The following is a 22,607-nucleotide window of genomic DNA, read 5'->3' on the forward strand; positions in this document are numbered from 1 at the left end:
GATGATTTGGGAGAAAAATTAGCATACTGAACAGCAAGGAACAAAAACTGCTTTAAGTCAGGGTGCAAACATATTAGAGTTGTCAACCAAGTCAGACTGACTGGTAGAAGCCTTGTGCCGCTGTTAAAAGATAGCAGCTGCTGCCTGGAGGTTGACGGATGGGGGGCAGTACTGAGCCTGGCCTCTGGGTGGCAGCATTGTGCGCTGTGGTCCTTCCCCCCACTCCCGATGGAGTCCTGGAGGTGAAAGCATTGTGCTCTGAGTCAGGGTGAGTTGCTGCATCTGTAGTAGTCAAGGTTCTTCGGATGCAAAGGACAAAAACTGTCTCTTGCCAAGTTAGCCAAGAAGATTAATTAGAAGGGCTGCTTGTCTAATATCACACAGCTGAGGACTGGCCGAGCCTGGACTCACAGGGACACTTGTCTGCCCCGAGTTCATGCTCCTATCAGCACTTGCCCTGAGACACCAAGATCCCAGGTGAGAGAAGGCTTTCTATAAGTTCCTACAACCTGCGTGCTCCTGTATGTCCCTGAGTGGAGAGCACATGTCTCACTGCCTTTTGCTTCCTCTCTCTGCAGAGCCCTGTGGTCCGAGTGTGCCGACCCAAGCACCAGGGGAGCCCTTCAATCCCACGGCCCCTCCCCGGGCCCAGAAGCCTCAGAGACTGACAACTGTTGGAGCATCCACCTTGCTCAGCTGGCCCAGGCCCTGCGGTCCCCATGGCTGCCGGGAAGGGAGCTCTGCGGAGCCCTTCAGCTGAAAAGAGATGGCGGCTTAGTGAACCCGAGCAGGGCTGGGGCCGCAAGCCAGTGCTGCTGGAGAAAACAAACTGCCTGGGCTCTGAGGCTGTCCCGGGCAGCGGTGGCCGGGATGAGGCCTGTGCCGAGATGGCGCTGTCAGCAGCCCCGGGCGAGCTCAGCCTGGGAAAGCTGAGGCCCCGGAAGGCTTGCTGGGAACAGGGGCAGAGCGCCTTCATGGAGGTGCCTCGGCTCAAGAAGAGGCTTGGGGGCAGGCAGGCCCAGGAGAGGGTGCACAGTGGCCCTGCAGGCCAGCCGGGCCCCCAGAAGCTGACCCTGGACAACCCCAGAGACCCAGCTAGCATCACCTGCTTCTCAGTGGGGCCCAGTGGGGCCCACGGGGAGCAGAGAAGTGCCTTCAGCAAGCCAACCAGGAGTCCAGCAGGGAGACCGGGGCCAGCCTCCGTCTTCCAGGCAGGCGGACCCGTAGACACCCTGGGGGAGCTGCTGGGACTCATCAACACGGTAGATGTCCGTTGCTGGGATCGACTTTCCAACTCCAAGCTTCTGGTGGGTGATTTCTGGAACCTGCAAATGGTGCCACCAAATGCTCGTCTCTGTGGCACTTTCCTGGGTGACCCCATGCTGTGGCTCAAGCATGCCACGGCCCAGATGCCCACACCTCCGTCGTGCTCCTCCACCGCCTCTTGGGCCCTGCTGCCCCCCACGCTCGCCTCCCTGGGCCTGTCTACCCAGAACTGGTGCGCCAAGTGCAACCTCTCCTTCTGCCTGACCTCCGACCTGGTCTTCCACATGCGGTCCCACCACAAAAAGGAGCACGTGGGGCCCGACCTGCATTCTAAGAGGCTGAGAGAAGAGGCCCTCACGTGCCCCGTTTGCCACGAGTACTTCCGCGAGCGCCACCATCTCTCCCGGCACATGACTTCTCACAGTTAACAGGTGGTTTGGAACAAGGGCGTCCAGCACGCGGTCGTGAGGCTGAGATGGCTCACGGGGCCTTCCTCCGAAAAGACTGGTCACAGTTGTCCGCAGGGCCGTCTCCTTGGGCATTTGAGGATGAACAGCTCAGTCATAATTGGAAAAAGTCAACGCGCCCCCGGGAAGTGCTTTAAAGGAAGTAATGTCGTGAAATGATGCGCTTTGCTAATGGCAGGGTATGGTGACGAACAGGCAGCAAGTGTTTCTGACGTTTTCAAGAGTGAGGGCTCTGCTCCCGTCACCATAACTCTTGCTCCATGTGGAAGCAAGTCTGGCACCCAGCACGGGCTTTGGTGGCAGACAGACCTGGATTGGGATCTTGGCCCTTTCACATACTGGCCCTGAGCCTGGGCAAACTGCTCTAGCTATCTGAGTCCCGGCGTACTTCTCTGCAAAAATGGAGATGGTAACACCTGTGTCTGAGGGATGTTGTCAGGATTGTATGGGAAGACGTGTGGGAAATGGTCAGCATGTACCCGGCAGTGTCATCACAGAGTAAACAGTACTATTAGCGTGATCCAGACTAGTCAACTATTGTTAAGTGACAAAGTTTCAGTGGCAAACAATGCAGAGCCCCTGATTCTCAGTCATGGGCCTGTGGGTTGGCTGGGGTTGAGCTGGGCTTGGCTCCAAGGTTGCTTTCTCTCTCAGGACTGTTGGGCTGCCTAGTCACGCTTCTCTCATGGTTACGCCAAGAGCACAGCAGGACAAGTCCAAATACCCAAGCACAGCTCAAGCCTCTGCTTGGCTTGCTTCCACTAATGTCTCCTCGGCCAATACAAGTAGATGGCCAAGCCCAAAGTTAAGGGGTGAGGTGTGCATATGGCCAACGGGGAAGTCATGAGTGAGTGTATAATCCTACAGGGGCCGGTGGAATTGGGACCAATAATTCAACCAACACCTGGTCCCTGGTTCTTCACATTCTGAATACGTGAAAATGGGAAAATGAAACAACGCATACATGCACACATACACGCACACACACCCCTTAACTCTCAGGAAGTGAGCATACTCAAAACCTTACGGCTTGAGACATTGTGAAGACTGGCAGAGTTCTGGGTACCGTTTATTATCTGATGCATGTTGAGTTTCAGTACCTATGCTGTTTATCCACATTTGTCCTTATTCCTAACAATGCAAACCTCAGGTCATACACTCTGCTGTAACACAAGCCAGTCTGTGTGAAAGCCCTCTGTTGGAATTTCTTTCAAGTCACTGCAGTTCTTTTGAGTGGTTTCCACCTCACTTTCAAGATTTGTTCATTTGACCTGCAGTTTCCAACCCCTCCTCTGGGGCCTCAGTCACAGAGCTCAGGCTTGTGGGTGGGAAGGAGCTGGTGGGGGTCTCAGCCAGCAGCGAGCCAGCCATCCAAACACCCGCAGACTCCGCATCCCCTCTCCATCTCCACGGCAGGCTCCCACCTTGCCCGAGGCAGCTCTATGTCCCCCCTGGCCCAGCCCACACCTGTCCCTCTCTCTCCCACTCCCCCCACCTCCCACCCATTCTCCACAGCCAGAGGTATATTCATTCATTTCTTGGCCTCCCTGGGCACCTGTGCTGTGCCAGATTGTGTGCCAGGCCCTGCTGGGGGCGCAGTGAGTTCGATCCACTGTGTGAGCCGAACATAGTCCTTGTTCAGGGTGTGAGATGATTAGGGTGCAGTGCGACAGATGCAGAACAGAGGCCTGTGCCGGGGTGCTGGGCATGTCGGGGGGCATGCCCAAGTCAGACCTGTGGGTAGGGGAGGAGGGTACCCCTGGAGGCCTCCTGAGGGTTGGGGATGTGAGCTGAGCCTCAGAGTCCAGCAGGAGCTGATGATTCAGACAGGGAGGGCAGTGCTGGGGAGAAGGTGGTCCTGAGCTGTAGTGTCTGAGGGTGCTCCAAGGCCCAGGTGGGGCAGACTTAGTGGGGAGGTGGGCCTCTGAGATGGAGACATAGGAAGGCATCGAAGGAAAGGAGTTCAGACCAGGGCCCTGGAGGGCCGGCTCCAAGAAACCCTTCCAGGGGGCCTCTGGCTGCAGCAGGAAAAGTGGGCTGGAGGAGAGGAGATGGACCCTCTGAGCTGTTTCCTCTGCATCTGGAAGGAAGCAGCAGTGCTCCACAGAGGCAACAAAGAAGCACCCCCATTTCTATAGTGAGGCTTGGAGGCCCCACCCTCCTTGAAGGAGGTCAGGAGTCCTGCAGGCCGGGCCCCTTTGGGAGCCGCGTGGGGCTACAATTTGCCCACCGGGAGGCTGTGCCCAGAAGGGGGCTGAAGCTTTGGGGAGCCTCCCTCTCCTGCCGTCCCACGTGGGGAAGAAGATTAATTAGAAGGGCTGCCGTCCCATGTGGGACAGGAGAGGGCACCTCATGGGGTTGGAATCTGAGACTCCACACCATGCAATGATGTACGTTATGTCATTTAATCTACATGATATGCCCAGGAGGTAAATACTTTTTAAAATTAATTAATTAATTAATTGATTGATTTTTAAATTTTGGCTGTGTTGGGTCTTCATTGCGTGCGGGCTTTCTCTAGTTGCGGCGAGCGGGGGCTACTCTTTGTTGCAGTGCACGGGCTTCTCATTGCAGTGGCTTCTCTTGTTGTGGAGCACAGGCTCTAGGCACACGGGCTTCAGTAGTTGTGGCACGGGGCTCAGTAGTTGCATCACGTGGGCTCTAGAGCACAGGCTCAGTAGTTGTGGCACACGGGCTTAGTTGCTCCGCAGCAGGTGGGATCTTCCCAGACCAGGGCTCGAACCCGTGTCCCCTGCATCGGCAGGCAGACTCCCAACCACTGCGCCACCAGAGAAGTCCCGCAGGAGGTAGATACTTAATTCCCATTTTACTACGGAAGAAACTGAACTCCAAGAGGTCAGCTGACTTTCCTAAGACCATGGGTTCTGGAGAAGCAGTACAAGAATAAGACCCCAGGACTGCCCCACTTGTGCTCACATCCTTCCCAGCCTGCCATGCGTCTGCTCAGCCAGATTGTGTGGCATTGTGGACGATGAAAAAACTGGGACTTAAGACAGGCATTGACTCCCTGTCTACAATTTCAACTTGCACCCTTCCTCCCCTCCCCAACATTTTCTATTGCCCTTCTCTTGAGCACTTTTCACCGTTTTGCTTACTCTTTTTACTGATTTGTCTTGTTTCTTGTATTTCCCATCACTAGAATGTAAGTTCCATAAGGGATTTTTGCTGTTTTGTTCGCTGCTGTATCCCCAGCAGCTAGAGCAATGTAGGCAGATAGCAGGCATTCGACAGACCTTTGTGGGAGGAATGAACGAGATGCCTGGTTCTGGCCTCATTCCTGACACACCAGCTTCGCACAAGGGTTTCGACATCTGTTAAAATGGATGCACAGCTGTTCTCCTCTGACTTGTCGGATTGCTCTATAATTTCTTAGGGATCAGTTTGACAGGCATGAGTGCACTATACTTAAACAATAGAAATTTAGAATCGAAAGGGATTCTACATTTCTAGTCCATCCCCTGGCTTTATAGCAGTGAGCATTGAGGTCCATGATGAGCTGACGTGCAAAGTGATGCAAGGCAAGAGGTGGTGAGGTCAAGGCTAGGACCCCTGAGATGTCTACACTGGTGTGTCTTCCCTGGCCCACCCACACTTCTCTGGGAACCTCGGCTATGGCCGCAAACAGCATGATTACTGATAGTGAGCACGTCATTCATAAGCAAGAGAGACATTTTGAAAAAAAATTAATTAATTTTATGAAGAAGCACAGGAAAACATCTCCCAAGTCAACTTTTTAAGATGGAGTTCATTTTGGCAAAAATTGATGTAGATGCAAGTTGCTTTGTAGCCATTCAAATTGACAGCCGCCAAGATGACTTATGGAGGTGATGACTTCCAGTTTATTAATGTGGCAGTTCCTACTTGTCACCAGGCCGCGTTCCCAAAGTCCCCATGGCAGTTGAAGCCTGTCTCGTCCCTTTTCTCTCCTACTCTCCTATATCGACTTGAGATCAGTCACTTTTAATCACGACTTTGCCCATGCTCTCTCTGCCACCTTCCATCCCAGTTAAGAGTTGGCAGATGATGTTGCCACAGAACATCACATCAGCAGGTATGAATTTTACTCGACAATTCTGGGGTAAGAATCATCACATTCCTTAGATTCTCTATATCTAATTTAATCTGTTCTCTACCGTAATCCTATTCTGGTAGGACAGGCAGTCTGTCTTTTTAAAATCCCTCCCCTGTCTCTCCAGTTTACAGGACATTCCCCAGCACCTCCCACCTAAGAATACCCTCTCTTAGCATCAAGCAGCATCCCCATGCCGTGTTGGTGTCTTCGCCTCTATCCTCCAACGTGCTCTGGATCTTCTCCCAGGATCTCAGCCCTGATGGTTTTCTGGCAATACCATCATTAGGCAGGTAACACAGGAGCCACTGAGCCAATAAACAGAAACTCTTGGCTTGCTTTTTGGACAACGGAAGAGAAAATACCTATAGTGCCTGGAAAAATAGCAAATTATATCTCAATATATGACCTCCCAAAACAGCAGCCATTCCATTAAGATTTCTAAAAGTCCCCCAAATGTGCTCATGAGGCTAAAATGAGACATTCTGAATTCAGATCCATTTTAGTTCTCAATTTTTACCGAGATTTGCTTTTCTTTCTGCTTTTATCTGGAAGAGAAGTAAAACCTTAACAAGGCCAGGGTCCTAGGTCCATATCTACTTCTGGCCAATTTCTGAATCTTAGACCGCAGATTCTACTCAAAAGACTATATAATTATGTTAATGAAAGTGTGTGTAGCCCACTGGGCTTGGGGAGAGCAGAGGGAAGGGGAGGTGAGAGTCAACCTGACACCTGGAGCTCATGTGTCCTAGGTGAAGGCTCCTTAGTGCCAGGCCAAGTGCAGCTCTCAAGAGAGGCCAGAAATCAGGACCGTATGTGGAATTGTCTCTCTAAAAAACTGATGGCCAAAATGGCATGGACTTAAGGAAGCACGTTAGTGGTGGTGGCGTGGGGAGGGGCAGGAACCACCAGCTGGAGACCCCTAACTCTGTTATGCTCCCAGCCTTTGAACCAACTGGGTGGTGGGCCTGGCCCTGCTAACCTCACAGTACTGCCCTGTTCCTCTAGGCACAGGGAGAGACCCTATAGAGGGGTGAAAGTCAGCAGGCGTTGTCCTACGGTAAACCTCCCAGCCTTTCTTTCCTTGGGAGGTGCTGCCGCCCCCTGGTGGCAGCATGCCTTCCCTGCAGGCCACTTCTCTTCAGAGAAGGGCTTTTACATGCCCTGCCTATATGTATAATTTTGTTTTTATTCTTTGTAGTAGAAGTCATGTGTGAGGTCTAAATATCATATACTAAGATATGAAATCCATAGAATAAAACTTTTATTTTAAAAACAAATTATTCTCCAATGTGTTTTGATTTGTGCCGCGTCCTAGAAAAGAATTTTTGGAAAGCGATTTTGTTTTTGTTTTTGTTTTTTTTGCGGTACGCGGGCCTCTCACTGTTGTGGCCTCTCCCGTTGCGGAGCACAGGCTCCGGACGCGCAGGCTCAGCGGCCATGGCTCACGGGCCCAGCTGCTCCACGGCATGTGGGATCTTCCCGGACCGGGGCACGAACCCGTGTCCCCTGCATCGGCAGGCAGACTCTCAACCACTGCGCCACCAGGGAAGCCCAGGAAAGCGATTTTGAATGGGCGTTGGGGAGACAGTGCCTTCTGGAAGGAGGGCAGCCGTTCTTGTTCTTTAAATGTAACTTTTTCTTCCCCGGTCACCTTATGTTTTCCTGGAGCAGGAGACAGGAAGCCAGTAGCCTCTGATACCCTTGCTATTCTAAGCTGCTTGGATTAGGAGGCTATTTTCACTGCCAGCCACCCTGATCTGCAAGGTAGCAAGGAGGTCCTTAGGCAGCTAATCCTATAGAAACTAGGAAGTGTGAGTTGAGCGCTCTCCACTGGGGACCTTGGAGGCAGGTTTCTTTGCCCACAGCTGTGATTCGGGCTGTATCCTTTTTCTTTCGAAGTTGTATCCTTTCATTGCATTAAAGCTGTGTGGGTGGCCATGACCCTCACTGACACACAAATGGGGCCGTCTGCTTCGTGTTGGGCTGTTTGGCAGATGGAGGCACACAGGAAGCAGGAGGGTGAGTGAGATGGGAGAAGAGCTGGGTTCCTACCCTCTGGTGCTCCAGCATGGTGCCTGAGAGCTGGGTCAAGTCTCCAGCAACGATCCTGATGGTGAAGGTCCAGCCTGTCTGTGGCTGGGGATACCCTGGGAAAGGGGGTGGACGGCCTGGTCCAGCCCCTCTCACAGCACATCAGTGGGTGCCTTGAGGGGTCCTCAAGCAGGGGGACATGGGAGAAGGTTGCATGGCAGAGCAGTGGCCCTGGCTACAGGCCGGAACACAGAAATGGGGCAGGAGGCTGTGGTGGGGATTTAGGTACCGAGCCAGGACCTCAGGACAAGGCAGGGGGGATGGACGGTGCAGTTCATTGTAAGAAAGCAAAGTCTGTGGCTGGTTGAAGTGGAAAAGGATATCTTGAGAGGAGCCAGGGCTGCACCCAGTGTTGGGTGGGCAAGCAGGGAGCCCAGGCTGAATAGTAGGCAGAAGCAAGGAGCTACTCGGCAGGACCTCAGCTGTGGTCAGGCAGGGGAACCGCCTCTGGAAGGTGCTGCTTCTGTCCCTGATAAGTCGGGGCACAGCCATGCTGCCCTGCACGCTGGACATCTGGTCATTGCTGCTACCAAGCTTCCCTGGGTCACTTGCTCCATAAAAAAAAAAAATGTCCTGCATAGGGGTCTCTGGTTGGCCCAGGCAGGACCACATGTCCATACCCCACAGCCAGGGAGCTGGAAAAGTGAGCGTCCAGGACATCTGGTTTCATGGTGGGGGAATGGTTACAGCTGACATTGGCCAAGCACTAGATTAATCATTCAATCTACACAGCCCCAAAAGTGCTATTATCTCGTCCATCGCATGGTTGAGGAAACTGAGGCACAGAGATGTGAAGCAAGTTGCCCAGAGTCACACAGCCTGGAAGTGGCAGGGCTGGCCTTCCTATCTGGGCAGGCTCAAGCTGGAACCTGAGCTCCTAACCACCTCTCTGCTTCTGAGTAAGTCTGTTTCCCACACGTTCATATGGGGAGCAATTCTCTGAACATCCAAAGGGGGTGCAAATGCTGGTGACCTAAAGGAGGGCAAACATCCACTGTGTTAGGTGTGTGACCGCCAGTGAATAACTGATCCTGTCTAAGGCTCTGGGCGGAGCTGACTCTGGTGGAGGTGGTAACAATGGATGTCCATGTGGTGTGAAGCTCAGAAGAGAGATCTGTGTATGTCACCCACCCTAAACCGCTCCACCCCTTCCCCTGTTTAAGACCCACCAGGGTATTTGCCATCTGTAACCCCACAGTGCCTGTGGGACAGCTTAAACAAATTAAGCTGCAGGAAACAGCAGTGGTGCAAATCAAGGAAATCCAAAAGATGTGAAAGGAAAACCCATAAAAAAATGAACACGCGGGGCTTCCCTGGTGGTGCAGTGGTTGAGAGTCCACCTGCCGATGCAGGGGACATGGGTTCGTGCCCCGGTCCGGGAAGATCCCACATGCCGCAGAGCGGCTGGGCCCGTGAGCCATGGCCGCTGAGCCTGCGCATCCGGAGCCTGTGCTCCGCAGCGGGAGAGGCCACAGCAGTGAGAGGCCCGCGTACCAAAAAAAAAAAAAAAAAAAGAACAACCACTAATGATCACTAAGGTATAGATAGTGAGTCAGTTATATAATTTATGTTATCTTCTTTATTATATTTTTGGAATAACGATGGCTGCATTTGAAAATAATGATATATGCTAATTACAAGGATTTAAGAAAAAGAGAAAGTATAAATAAGAAAGTTAAAACATCACCCCAAATGCTACCATCTAGAAGAAACCATCGTTTGATTTAGGTAATCATCTCATAGCTGTGTGTATATATATATATATATATATATATGTATATTATATATATATACACACACATATATATATATATATATATATATATGTATATTATATATATATACACACACATATATATATATATATATATATATATGTATATTATATATATATACACACACATATATATATATATATATATATATATGTATATTATATATATATACACACACATATATATATATATATATATATATATGTATATTATATATATATACACACACATATATATATATATATATATATATATGTATATTATATATATATACACACACATATATATATATATATATATATATATGTATATTATATATATATACACACACATATATATATATATATATATATATATGTATATTATATATATATACACACACATATATATATATATATATATATATATGTATATTATATATATATACACACACATATATATATATATATATATATATATGTATATTATATATATATACACACACATATATATATATATATATATATATATGTATATTATATATATATACACACACATATATATATATATATATATATATATGTATATTATATATATATACACACACATATATATATATATATATATATATATGTATATTATATATATATACACACACATATATATATATATATATATATATATGTATATTATATATATATACACACACATATATATATATATATATATATATATGTATATTATATATATATACACACACATATATATATATATATATATATATATGTATATTATATATATATACACACACATATATATATATATATATATATATATGTATATTATATATATATACACACACATACATATATATGCATGTATATATATGTATGTATCTCTTTGTAGGTGTATGTGAGAGAGAGAGAAAGAGGGAGGAGAGAGAGTCCTAGAGTGTAAGCATATAATGTGGTCACACATTTGCCTGGGTAGCAGTAGGTTTAATGAAGAAAACTGTGAGATCACAGTATGTATGACAACTCCTAAAATACGATCATGTCATGAATCTTACTTGAATTTAGCAGGAGGAAAAGGAGCTGGAGAGAAATCTTGCCTTCCATCAGGGCTTTCCAGTTTAGACAGGGTTGTTTTGAGGTGTTCTAGTGGAGAAACCCCTAGAGATGGTGGTGGCCCAGATTCCCCAGATCTCTGAGGTCTAGGGAGGGGGCTGATGAAGTCCAGGCCATGCCTGGTGCCCTGGGGAGTCGCCTGTGGCAGCTGCAGCCTGGACTCACCAGAGGGCCGCACAGGACAGGACCAGAACTTCATCCTCACCCCGGCAGTCCTGGAGCCTGGAGCTCTGGGAGCAGGGATTGTGCACTGGGATCTCCCTGCCCTCCTGGCCTCACCCCACCATGACTTTGGGCAGAGCCTCAGAGGTCTCTCATTTTTGGGTCCCTGTGACTCTAGCAGAGCAGAGTTGCATGGGCCCAGGGCACAAACCGGGGGCCTCTCATTCCTCCAGGTTACCCCTGGGCTCCAGGTCTCCTCCCAGGGCTGGCCCAACCCTGGGGGAGGTCTTGGGCTCTGCCTGTCTCAAACTGCTCACCCTGTTAGGAGTCAGCTTGGTCGCCAGAGCTGGCAGTGACAGGCTGCACTTGGACGAGCAGGGCAGGTCCCCAGACCACCACGCAGGGCCACTCTCCCCTCTGGTAGCAACGCTGCATGGCGGGATTCTGCGTGGCACCAGAGCTCACTTTTGGGTCCCTGGCAGAAGCAGGAGAACAAGGTCATGGGAGGAACGTGAAGGAAAGATAGACTTGCTGTGTAGAATTGGACTGGGAGGGTTTAGGGCAGGGAGGAGAGGGCTCTAAGTGAAACTGAACTTGTCTTCATGTGTCCGAGGGCTGCCACTTGGAGGGAAACGTAGTTTTGCAGCTTCATAGGCATGTGTGTTCACTGTGCATCCACCGCCTGTGTCAGGTGCCATGCCAAGTGCTGGGCAGTAGGAGACGAGGATGCGTAGGACGGTTTCCACCCCTGAGGACTACACAGCATGGCGGGGACAGAAATGATCCCGGGGCAGAGTGGGAGAGGTACACTACTGGGGAAGATGCCCGTGCAGGGAGGACAGAATGGGGACAGTGTAGCGGGGGAGTGGGGCTCTGTCCCACATGGGGGCCACCAGCTGCAGGTGGTTGCTGTGTGCTAGACACGTGACATGTGCCAATGGAGATGTACTATAAGTGCGGGACACACACTGGATCTCAAAGACGTGGTGCAAAAGTATCTCATTCATGACAATTTTTATATTGAATACGCACTGAAATGATGTTACTGTGAATATAGTGGGTTAAATGGAGTATACTATTAAAATTAATTTCACCTGCTTCTTTGTACTTTCCTTAAAAATGTAAAGTGACACATGTGCCTGGCCTCCGTGGCTCACGTTATGACGCTGTTGGACAGAGACGCTCTAGTTGACTGCATGAGGACCAGGGGTTGGTGATTAAGAAGCGTCGGTGGAGATAGATATGGGCTTCACTTCCCAGGAGGGGGTTGACTTTGAAGGGGGTGAGCTTCCTGTCCTGAGGTGTTCCAACAGAGAGGATGCTGGCAATTGGGAAGAGACCAGGTATATGAGCTCCAAGGGTATCTCTGATTCTCAAGCCTAACCAGAGGGCAGCAGGCCCCTTTGCTGCCCTTTGGGGGCCTCAGTCAGGACCTCATGCCTGGGTGCCCCTTGGATGTGTCCCAGAGGTCCCGGCCTTTTCTGGCTCTGACTACGGTGGCCCTTGCGGCGGCCCTGCAGGCGTGGGCTCCGCCTCGCCCTTAGCAGAGTGTGCTGGAGCATCTCCTTGGCTCTGGCGAGGGCTGCTTCTGCAGGGACAGCCACGTCAGGCACCACACCCACCCCTTCCCAGGAGCTGCCGTCTGCAGCCCCCACTGAGCGGGCAGAGGGGATGGTGATGTACAGGTCGGTGTCATCCACGTGGTAGGTTTGCGGCAGCTGGCAGCCCCCACTGGTCACCTCCCCGATGACCAGTGCCCGGCCCAGCCTCTTCAAGATGTAGGTAAATTCCTCTGCGGCGCCAGCTGTCAAACTGCTGGTCAGAATGACCATGCTCTTCTGGGAGCCGTAGCGTTCACCTGCAGGATATAAGGCCCTTCAAAATAGGGAGTCAAGTCTCCACCCTGGGCACCTGCCTTCTCCATACTGCTTAGACTCCAGAGAGGAGGGCCAGGGATTTAGTTCTGTGTCCTTGTGTCCACAGGCAAGTCACCCCACCTTTCTGAGCCCCAGTTTCTGCATCTGTAAAATGGGGATAAGGATGTGTGCCGGGTCCCGAGCATGCCAGTACTTGAGAGATTTTATCACCAGTGATGGGAAGAGGCTGGACTGACTTAGCCGAGAAAAGGGCTAACCTGACCAGACTCTCTTCACTTTGGACCCTCAGAAGAGCCAAGTTTATGACTTAATGACGACAGCCCTCTAGAACAGTGATGTCCAATAGAAAAGCAACATGAGCCCGAATGCAAGCCACATATGTCATTTCAAGTTTTCTAGAAGCCACGTTAAACAAAATGAATTTTAATACTGTTTTATCTAACTCAACAAATCCAAAATTTGTTCCTCTCAAAATGTCATCAATAAAATTATTGAGATATTTTACATTCTTTTTTTTCATAAAAAGTCCTCAAAATCTGGTGTGCACTGAACACTTTATGCATCTCTATCCATGTGTGGCATGTGGCTTCTGTACTGGACATCGCAATTCCAAGACCCCATGATCTGCAGATCTGTTTTTAACTGCTGGTCTTGAATGTCTATTTGAATTGAGAATTCATCTGGTCCTGATTTTTATTTACATTTTGCAATATTATTGAATGTATATCTTGGAAGATTCCCTCCAAATGCTTGTGTGATAAGGAAGTATGCAAATGAAAATTGCAGGGTGCTTTTCTGATCGGAGGAGGCACACCCCCCATTGGTTTCCCAGCCTCCTCTTTTCAGATGGATGGGCAGGTTCCTTGGTTTTGCAAGGTAGGCAAGGGAGATGGAGCAAGGCTATCCACCTGGGATGTGGCTGGAGAGCCGTGGCTCTGTGAAGCGCGGGGACTGTACTACTTCCTCCGGCCACTGCTCTGGCCTCAGGGCAGTTAACAGAAGCCCCATCAGAGTTATGAACTTCCTTTAGGTAGGTGTGCTGGCAAACTGCTGAGAGTTCAGGTGAGATGGAAAACCACTGGAAACGCCGTGGGATTTGGTGATGGCCTGAGGACCCTTCTAGCTTTACATTTGTCTTGCAGGCTGATGGTTGCTGTGGCAGGAATGACAGGCATTTTGGTTTTAGACAAACCAGTGTTTGAGTTTGGGAGCTATCACTTATTAGCTGAGTGACCTTAGACAAGCTATTTGACCTAGTTGGGACTCATTTTTCTCATCTAGAAAGTAGGTATAATGGTACATGTTTTGCAGGGATTAAAGGTCTTATGTACAGAGTACATGGCATAGGACGGGGGCTTTATATTCTAGCTACAGTTACTTTTACCCGAACCCAAACTGTCTTTCCTTGATTTCCCAGAAGCTTCTAGAATGATAATAGGAAGGAAAGGCTTCTGTACCCACCTTCGAGCTGTGCGTGGGTCCAGAGCTCACTGACAGAGTCATTGGGCCGGTTGTAGATTTTGTCCAGCAGAATAGGTGGGCCTTCGTCGAAAAAGTAGGAGCATATGGCGGAGATGGAGGAGGTGGGACCACCGATGTTGAACCTGAGGGAAGGGAAATGTTGCCCACTGAGGGGCGGAGCCCACAGGGAAGCCCTCGGTGCCCCTCTGGGTGCCCTAATCCTTGCCCTGTGGAGGGTTCTAATTCCAGGCAGCCTCAATCTGGTGTCCTTTCTTCCTCCTACAGAATTCTTTGGTTGGCATTTCCCAGAGTACAAGATTCTTGAGAACCAGAGACTTTGTGGTCAAATTCATTTAGAAAATACTGCATAACTTACCCACCCCTTCTGTTCACACATTAATACATTATGTGATACATATTGTATATATTATATTAAAGGCCCTAAGTCCTACAGTCTGGAACTTGTTGATAAATTTCCCCAGCTTACTGACCGTGTACTGCTCCCATGCACCCATGCTGCCTGCACATTTTGAGAGCACTGTCTTCCCTAGTTTCATGCTTGATAATTTCACAGAACGCGCTAGGTATCTTAGTTGAGGTGTCCTAACATGGCTCTTAGTGTGGTGGAGTGTTCAGAGTTGTGGAACTGCATTGGGGGTGAGGGATCCTGTGATCATTCCAGGATATTTGGATTTGTCCTGCTGTGTGACCTCGCTGGGCCCCTGTCTCCTTATTTGTGAAACGAGGAATCCTGGGCTGGCAGTGTATTAGGAGTCTCTTCCAGTTGATGGTCTAGGATGGGTTCAGGGCCCATGACTTCTGCATCTGAACCTCCAAACCTTGGCTTGGAAGGATCTTTAAGCAAAGCACACCTGTGGGCTGGGTCTCCTCTTTAGAAAAATGTGGATGACACAGTTAAGCAGAAAGGGACTTAGCATGAAGGTCATTTGGATGGTCAATAGAGCGTTTGAAGAATAAAGTCATCAGAGGTGCCACAGGAGTCCCCAAGCTCAAGTTCTGTGTATACCCAAACCCAAGCCCTGGGAGATGGTTCATCTTCCAGGGAGGAGAGTCCGCCTCTGGGATCCAGTGCCACCTAGTGACGACTAGGAATCACAAGAGTTTTGCAAGCCAGAAGCCAGAGCTCCCTCTCAGTCAATCCAGCAGCTGGGGATGGGGGGTAGGGTGGCGGGGCGGGGGGAAAGTGTCCAATTCCCAGGGGAGCTGGCTCCCCCCTTCCCAGTGCCCATGGAAGGTGCCCAGGGCACGTCTGCTGATGGCCCCGGGAGTGACAAGAGGTCTGGTTACTGAAGGACATTCTTCTACCCATCCTTCCCCAGCTCTCGGAAGGAAACTCAACCTGTATGAGGCATACCTTCACAGAAGCCGATGAGAGGTCTAGCTGAAAGCATCCCCCCAACAATCATTTTGTAGTGTAAAGAGTTCTTTTTGCAACAATAGTGACTAAATCGCAAATTCTCTCTGGGCCACTGGCTTTATGATTCTCATGACCAGGGTTGTCCTGGGCTGATTTCGTGAGATGTGAGACACAAGCACAGGTGGAAGCCTAGCTGTCCCAAACACGGTTGATCATCAGAGCCACCTGGATGATGCCTGTTAACTATACGGATCACTGGACCTCACTCCTGGGGCTCTGGATTCAGCAGGGAGGGGTCCTGGAATCAGTGTGTTCAAGGTCACACTTCCCCTCTCTCCTCACTGAATCCTGTGACTAGGTAAGTGTGGGGACCACTGGATTAGCTCAGTGGTTCTCAGCCTTGGTCACCTGAGCTTAAAAAAACCAACAGTGGTGGGGCCCCACCTGGCTAATTAAACCAGAACCCCAGAATAGCTGGCCAGAGCCCTGAGAGCCAGGCGGGCTATTCCACTTGGGTTCTTGCCGGCATCCCAAGGTCCTTTCATCCCTACTAGACTCATGGCTTTGACTGTCTTCCAGCAGCTGCCCCAGCCTCGCTGGGAACTGCTGAGCCCCGCCCACTGACCTCATGTCGACAATCAGGGCGTCCGTGTGTACAATCTTCTTCCAGACATGCTCCACCAGCAGCTCGGAGACCTGGGTGAGCAGCTCACAGTCCCCAAACATATCAAACCTCAAGTAGCCAACGTTGCCCTCAAGCACATTAGTGTGGAAGGAAAACTTGATCAAGTCTTCAAAGACTTCAGGGGAAGGGATCTGAAAGAGTGGGAGGTCGGCTCCATGTCAGGAGAGGAGAGATTTGAAAGCTCAAAATTTTTTTTTTAAGGTTCTGAGTATCTTTATTTCATTATTGACCATAGTACTTAAATGGACAATTAGCTCCGCTGAAGAAGAAAGTCCAGGTCAAACTCTCCCATAGACATGTTTCCCTGTTATCCTGCCAAACCGTGCCCAGCATCCACACCTTGTCACTTCTGCCAGATACAGTGAAAGGTCAGATTTGAAAGTGGGTGCCACGGAGGTCCTTTATATCATGAGATATATTGAGCCCACGGGAAGGGAGCTAACATTTCCTAAGGAGGTTGTAGGTGCCAGGGCCTTTCCTGTTGGTATCCAGGTGGTTACATGAGTAGTGGGCCTGGGATATGAACCCCAATGAGTGGTCAGCAGCCTCCTTACAGGGAATGCTCATGGGTGCCAACCTCTCACCCTGGTGTCAGAGCTGAAAGGCCCAGGCATGGTCTCCACTCTGACTCCCCTGAGCTCCCCAGACACTTTTTGTCTCTGAGCTCATCGTCTAAAGACATCATCATCTGAAGACATGAACTACTGGGCCCTTGAGTCTTTACCAGGGATCTGGCCCTGTGCTGAGCATGTAGCATTTACTGTAGAGAAGACACTATTATCCCCATCTTTTTACTGAAAAAAATTGAAGCACAGAGTGATTAAGTAACTTGCCCAAGGGCACACAGCCAGTAAGTGGAAGAGCCAGAATGTGAATCCACACCAGGTGACTGCAAACCAGGAACACCCCTGCTGACTAGGACACCCGGCCTCCAGGCCTTGTGCTGACCTCAGTCACAAGCCCTTTGGCCATGGGCCGCTCTCCTCTGTACCCCTCCGGGCCTCAGTTCCTCTTTTTGTAAAATGGGATAACAGTTTGGCAGTAGATGCTTTTGGTGCCCTTAGCCCTCTGATTTCAGCCACAGCTTGACGCAGGCTGACAGGGCTTTGCCTCTAGCATACCCTTGTTTTTTGCTCTCTACTTCAGGACCTTCTCCAAGCTGCCCCAGAATCTGAGAGCGTTCATGTCCCCAGGGGGACCTTCAGCTAACAGAGAGCGGGAGCCGTGGGGTCACGTCTGCAGAGGCATTCCTCACACTTCTCAGGGTGCTGTTGCAGTCTTCAGAGGCAACAGGCTCCATAATGCGCCCACACTTCCTGTCCCACTTTCCCCGCTTCCTCACTGCTGCTTCAGTGACCACCTCCCACATCAACTGACCGCACCTAAGCCCCTGTCTCAGGTCCTGGCTTCAAGGGAACCAGGACAAATGCTTCCCTGCCTACTTGTTGTGACTATGCAGTTATATCATAGATGATAAACACCATGGAGAGGTGTTGTAAAGGTGCTTTAGATCCAGCTCTTGCTGATGGGAGTGCTCGGTGAGTCCTGTGGTGTGCTTTGGCCCTTGATCGGGAGAACTTTTCCCTCATCTACCCCGGCAGCAAAACTCCTCAGCCTTGATTTACCTTTTCAGTGTTCCCCAGACCTGCAGTGCTGGCTTCAAATGTCTTGACCACACAGCCTGGCCCAGAATTTCCCCTTCAGTTGGCCCTTGTATCATGGTGCATGCCCACCCAGCGCAACTCCTTTGGGAGACAGTACTTGGCATTGCGGGAGGGGAGGAGAAGGCAGTCGGTGCCTAACCAAGCAGCCTCACTGCAGGGGTTGTCCAGGCTGTGCGTGGACACTCCTGCACCTGTCCCCAGGCTCCATGCTCTAGATCCAAGGCAACTGTGATGCCAGGACCTGTGCTGATTCCCTGTCTCCATCCCCCTGACTCATTCACACAAACTGCAAACCCCTGAGGCAAGCAGGTGATGTGGGTGCACACATACCCCCCATTTCCAGAATAGGAAATCACGGGGACCTCATGTGACTTATCAACCTCTTTCTCCAGCACTGACAATGGGAAGCCCTACAAACCCTTGCATTCTACCCAACCAAGAGTGAAGCTCCTTCTATACTAGCACTTTTCAAACTGAGCTCCTGTGGGTACCGATGTTCTACTGAGGTGCTTAGGGATCTCATGGGCATATGAGGGACTGGAGGACAGGGTGAGAGAGAGGAAAAGATGTGACTGGTGAAAAATTTAACATGAAAACACGTCTGGAAGCCGTTGCTTTGCACCCTGCACAGAGCCCTGGATGTGCGGACGGTTGGTTGACTCTCTCCTGGGACTGTGCTGGACCAAGTCTCCCTTGTAACTCACCTGCATGGGTACAATCCCAGGAATGCGGTCCTTGGCATCCTCAGGGATATGGGCTGTCTTCAGGTGTGGGTCCCCGGACAGCACCTGCAGGTCAGCCTCCAGCATCTCGGCCAGGGCAGCTTCTGAGGTCACCCTGGCATAGCGGCTCTGCAGACGGCCCAGTTTGGATGCCATCTTGGCTCCCAGCTCAGGGGAGGCGTAGTTATCTGCCACGAGCTTCCCGGCTGTCTGCAGCACAGTGGGCACCTTGGCACGCAGGGCCACTATGTCCTGGGCTGTGGAGAGGGCCACGCTCATGGGCACGGTGATGTCTGGCTCCACCCCAGCCAGGTCCCAGGCCTCACCGGTGCTGGCACTCAGGGCCATCTGCGTGGGCATGGAGGCATATAAGGGGCTGCTGCCCACCTGGTAGATGCCCACGGAGAGCGCCCCTCCAGCCGTGGGCTCCCCGATGATGGTGGCACGTTGCAGGTCCTGCATGGTGTGAGCGAAAGCCTCAGCCGCCGACCCGCTGGTGTGGCTCACCAGGATGTAGAGGTCCTTGTGGGAGCCGTAGCGCTGGCCTGCCACCTGGGGCAGGGTCCACACCTCTGTGACCCTCGACATGGCTCTGTCAAAGACGGAGTAGAGGTGCTGGCGGGGCTCTGCCTCGAAGAAGTAGGAGCAGAGCAGCGGCACGGCCGTGGAGTAGCTGCCAGGGTTGTAGCGCAGGTCGACCACCAGCGCGGGCGTGTCTACTAGCTTCTGCCATACCAGCTGTACCAGCTGCGGCCCGATGGCTTTCACCGTCTCCAGCTCAGCCATGGCGTCGAAACGCAGGTAGCCCAGCCGGCCCGGCAGCACCTCTGTCTTGAACAGGGCCTCGATGAGGTAGGAGAGCTCCTCTGGGGAGGGGACGATGGGAGGTGGTAGGGGCACTTCCTCAGCCACCATCTCGCCAGGGCTGTGGAACACCAGCAGACGGTGGTCTCCAGACATCTCCTGCAGGTCTGCCGTGAGCTGGGAGGCCAGTGACTCCAGGTCCACTGCTGTGCGGTAGGCCCCCTGGGCCAGCTTGGCTTGCAACACGGCGCCTGTCTGCCCCACGACCTCTGGCCGAGCATAGTGGGCCTCCAGCAGGTGCCCCGTGCCCTCCACCAGCTCCCCCAGGCTTCGGTGGAACTCCAGCACCTCCTGGGCTCTGTCCAGGGCTTCCTCAGCCAGTACAATGGCATCGGGGACCACGCCGCCCCCCAGCCAGCACTCGCCATGGTTGTCGATGAAGGTGAGCACGGGCACTGTGAGCGCCAGGCCGCCCTCGGGCGTCTCCAGCAGGGGCACCGTGTGCGTGTGCAGCAGGCTGCCCGCCGTGATCTCGCCCACCAGCGTGGCCCAGCCGAGCGACTGCATGAAGAAGGCCAGCTCCTCGGCTGCGGTGGCGGTACGGTGGCTGGTGAGCAGGTACACCCCGCGCTGGGTGCCGTATGGCTGGCCCAGCAGCTCGGTCTGGCTGAAGTGCTCCTGTGTGACATTGGTGCGCCGGTCGTAGGTGGTGAAGAGACGCACGGGGCCGGCGTCAGGTCCCTGGAAGTAGGAGAGCAGCAGGGGCACAGCGGAGGACGGCCCCCCAGGGTTCTGCCGCAGGTCCATGATGAGGTGCTCCGTGTCCTGCAGGGGCTCCCACACCTGGCGCAGGATGTACGGGGCCAGCACCCCCAGCACTGAGGCGTCGGCAAACCTGTCAAAGCGCAGGTAGCCCACGTTGCCCGGCAGCACGGACACCTGGAACACGGAGTCCACCAGGGCCCGCCGGGCAGCCTCGTCCTCGGGCACTTCTGAGACCATCTCCGGGGGGTCTTCAGCTTCATCCTCGGGCCCAGAAGAGGTTTCTCTGGACCTGACCACCTGCACCAGGAGCCTGGGGTCCTCGGACACGGCCTGCAGGCCGGCGTTGAGCTTAGTGACCAGGTCCTCCTCGGAGACCACCGAGGACAGGTCCATGTCGGCCAGGTGGTGCAGCAGGGCGGGCACACGGTCCACCAGCGTGTAGTATTCCCGCAGGGCCTCCTGCAGGCGCTGGATGACGCCCGGCAGGGCGCGGCGCAGCGTGAGGATGGCCAGGGCCTTCTCCAGCGCCTGCTCGGCCGGTGTCCCCACACAAGGCAGCACTCCGCTGCCCTCCCAAGTCTGGCTGCCTTTGCCCAGGGGCCCCAGGGACCTGGACACGGGCACGGTGAGAAAGAAGTCAGACTGGCCTATCCTCAGCTTCTGGAGGTCCAAGGCCCCCCCTACAGTCCGCTCGCCCACCACGATGGCCCTGCGCATTTGTTTGAGGATATAAGCGATGTCCTCAGCCACACCCCCCGTGCGACCACTGGTGAGGACCACCACATCTTTATTGGCACCGTAGTTGTCTCCTAGGACTTCGGGGAGGGTCCAGATCTCAGTGGTCGTATTAGAGGGGCGATCGTAGATGGTATCCACGTGCAGGACTGTGTTCCCTGGGTGCAGGTAGGAGATGACATAGGGGATGCCGGAAATGTGGCCCCCAGTGCAGTGACGGAGGTCCAGCACCAAGGCAGAGGTGCCCATGAGCTTCCTCCAGACGTTGGCCACCAGGAAGCTCCTCAGCTTGCTCATCACCTCCTGGCCCGGGATGTCGTCCACCCGCAGGTAGCCCACATTGCCTTCCAGAACCTCATGGCGGAAGCCATTCTGCAGCCCCGCAATGAGCTCCTCTAGCGTGAGGTTCATGAGTGCTGGGGCTTGCCGGGGAGCCTCGAGGGTGCTGGGCTCATAGGAGATGACCAGGCGAGGGTCGTTCAAGGAGCTCTGCACGCCAGCTGTCAGCACGTGGGCCAGAGTCTGAGGGTCTGAGATGGCCAGGATCTCACGACTCTTGATGGCCTGCTCGATGGCTTCCTGCATCCCCATCAGGTTCTCTGGGAAGCAGTAGTTATCCAGGAGGACCTTGGCCATGTCCAGTACCAGGCTCGGCTGGAATAGGTGTGTGGGGTCAGCCAGGCTGCAGAGCAGCACGGGCAGGAGCAGGGCCCATTTTCTTGACATGAGGATCCAGAGGGAGGGCTGGCTCCTGCACAAAAGCTCTCTCGACACCGTGCGCCAGGCAACAGCACTGCCCTGCGTGGCTGCCTTTCTCCCGCGTCCTTCTCAGCCAGCGGACAGAAGGTCTGGGGCTAAACACGGGAGTTGGGGTGCAGCTTCCAGCTCCGGTAAGCCTTTAATCCTGTCTAATTCAAGCGCGTCAGCCCTGGGGACTGGGGAGAAGCGGCGGAAGTGGTTTGACTCAGAAGGTATGTGGGGTCTCATCTTGATGCGCCACCTCTGGTAGACTAACGTGAATAACTACCGTTTAAGTTCCTGCCACGTGCCACGCACTGTGTTCCATGCTTTACAGGCTGACAGTCTCCACCGTGCAAAGCAGAGTTATTAACCTGCAAGTAAATAGCATTTCCCCACTGCACCGGGCGACACACCCCTCTGGAATTAGGGAGAACTTGGGGGCCTGGTACTGCCACCCTTTACTCTGTGGCCTTAGGGAAGTGTCTTACTTATTGTGTAGATTAAGTGACAAAATATGGGTAAGGCACTTGACAGCATCAGGGAAAAAGGAAGCACTCGATTACTGATAAGTTCTCTGTGTCAGATAGTTGCCCTGTTTTGTAGCTGAAGAAACAGAGTTCAGTAGCTAACGGAAGCCCACCATCCTAGGTGGGGGGATGTGAGGGCAGCCAGTAGAAGCCTGTGGGGTCACCGTCACTTAGACGGCACCAAGGTTGAGTCTGAGGCTCCATCTACTTCACGGCTTGAAGTTTATTCCCCCGTCTTGCTAATGCATCCAGGGAAGCGAAGTGGTTCCCCCCAACAGCTTTCAGATG

The 22,607-nt window shown here is 52.1% G+C and overlaps 2 protein-coding genes across 2 annotated transcripts; one reads left to right on the forward strand and one right to left on the reverse strand.

Annotated features, from left to right (window-relative positions):
- The first annotated feature begins 719 nt into the window (after positions 1–719).
- On the forward strand, positions 720–2,279 carry ZNF488 (zinc finger protein 488). Its single transcript, XM_024739079.1, has one exon. The coding sequence runs from the start codon at positions 720–722 to the stop codon at positions 1,692–1,694; it is 975 nt and encodes a 324-aa protein (XP_024594847.1). The 3' UTR covers positions 1,695–2,279.
- Positions 2,280–12,339: 10,060 nt separating this feature from the next.
- On the reverse strand, positions 12,340–21,777 carry RBP3 (retinol binding protein 3). Its single transcript, XM_024739109.1, has 4 exons — positions 18,730–21,777; positions 16,302–16,492; positions 14,299–14,441; positions 12,340–12,818 (listed from the first exon to the last, which is right to left on the reverse strand). The coding sequence occupies exons 1-4, from the start codon at positions 21,775–21,777 to the stop codon at positions 12,340–12,342; spliced, it is 3,861 nt and encodes a 1,286-aa protein (XP_024594877.1).
- Between the last annotated feature and the right edge of the window lie 830 nt (positions 21,778–22,607).

This window comes from Neophocaena asiaeorientalis, unplaced genomic scaffold, assembly GCF_003031525.2.
Source record: "Neophocaena asiaeorientalis asiaeorientalis breed wild unplaced genomic scaffold, Neophocaena_asiaeorientalis_V1.1 scaffold202, whole genome shotgun sequence".
Taxonomy (NCBI): domain Eukaryota; kingdom Metazoa; phylum Chordata; class Mammalia; order Artiodactyla; family Phocoenidae; genus Neophocaena; species Neophocaena asiaeorientalis.

Excerpts from the sequence above, each read along its gene's own strand:
- ZNF488 (XM_024739079.1), top strand. The coding sequence starts at position 720 with ATGGCTGCCGGGAAGGGAGCTCTGCGGAGCCCTTCAGCTGAAAAGAGA.
- RBP3 (XM_024739109.1), bottom strand. The coding sequence starts at position 21,777 with ATGTCAAGAAAATGGGCCCTGCTCCTGCCCGTGCTGCTCTGCAGCCTG. Across the intron at positions 14,442-16,301 it reads GCCCTGATTGTCGACATGAG|GTTCAACATCGGTGGTCCCA; the intron begins GTCAGTGGGCGG and ends CCCTTCCCTCAG. Across the intron at positions 12,819-14,298 it reads GACCCACGCACAGCTCGAAG|GTGAACGCTACGGCTCCCAG; the intron begins GTGGGTACAGAA and ends TATATCCTGCAG.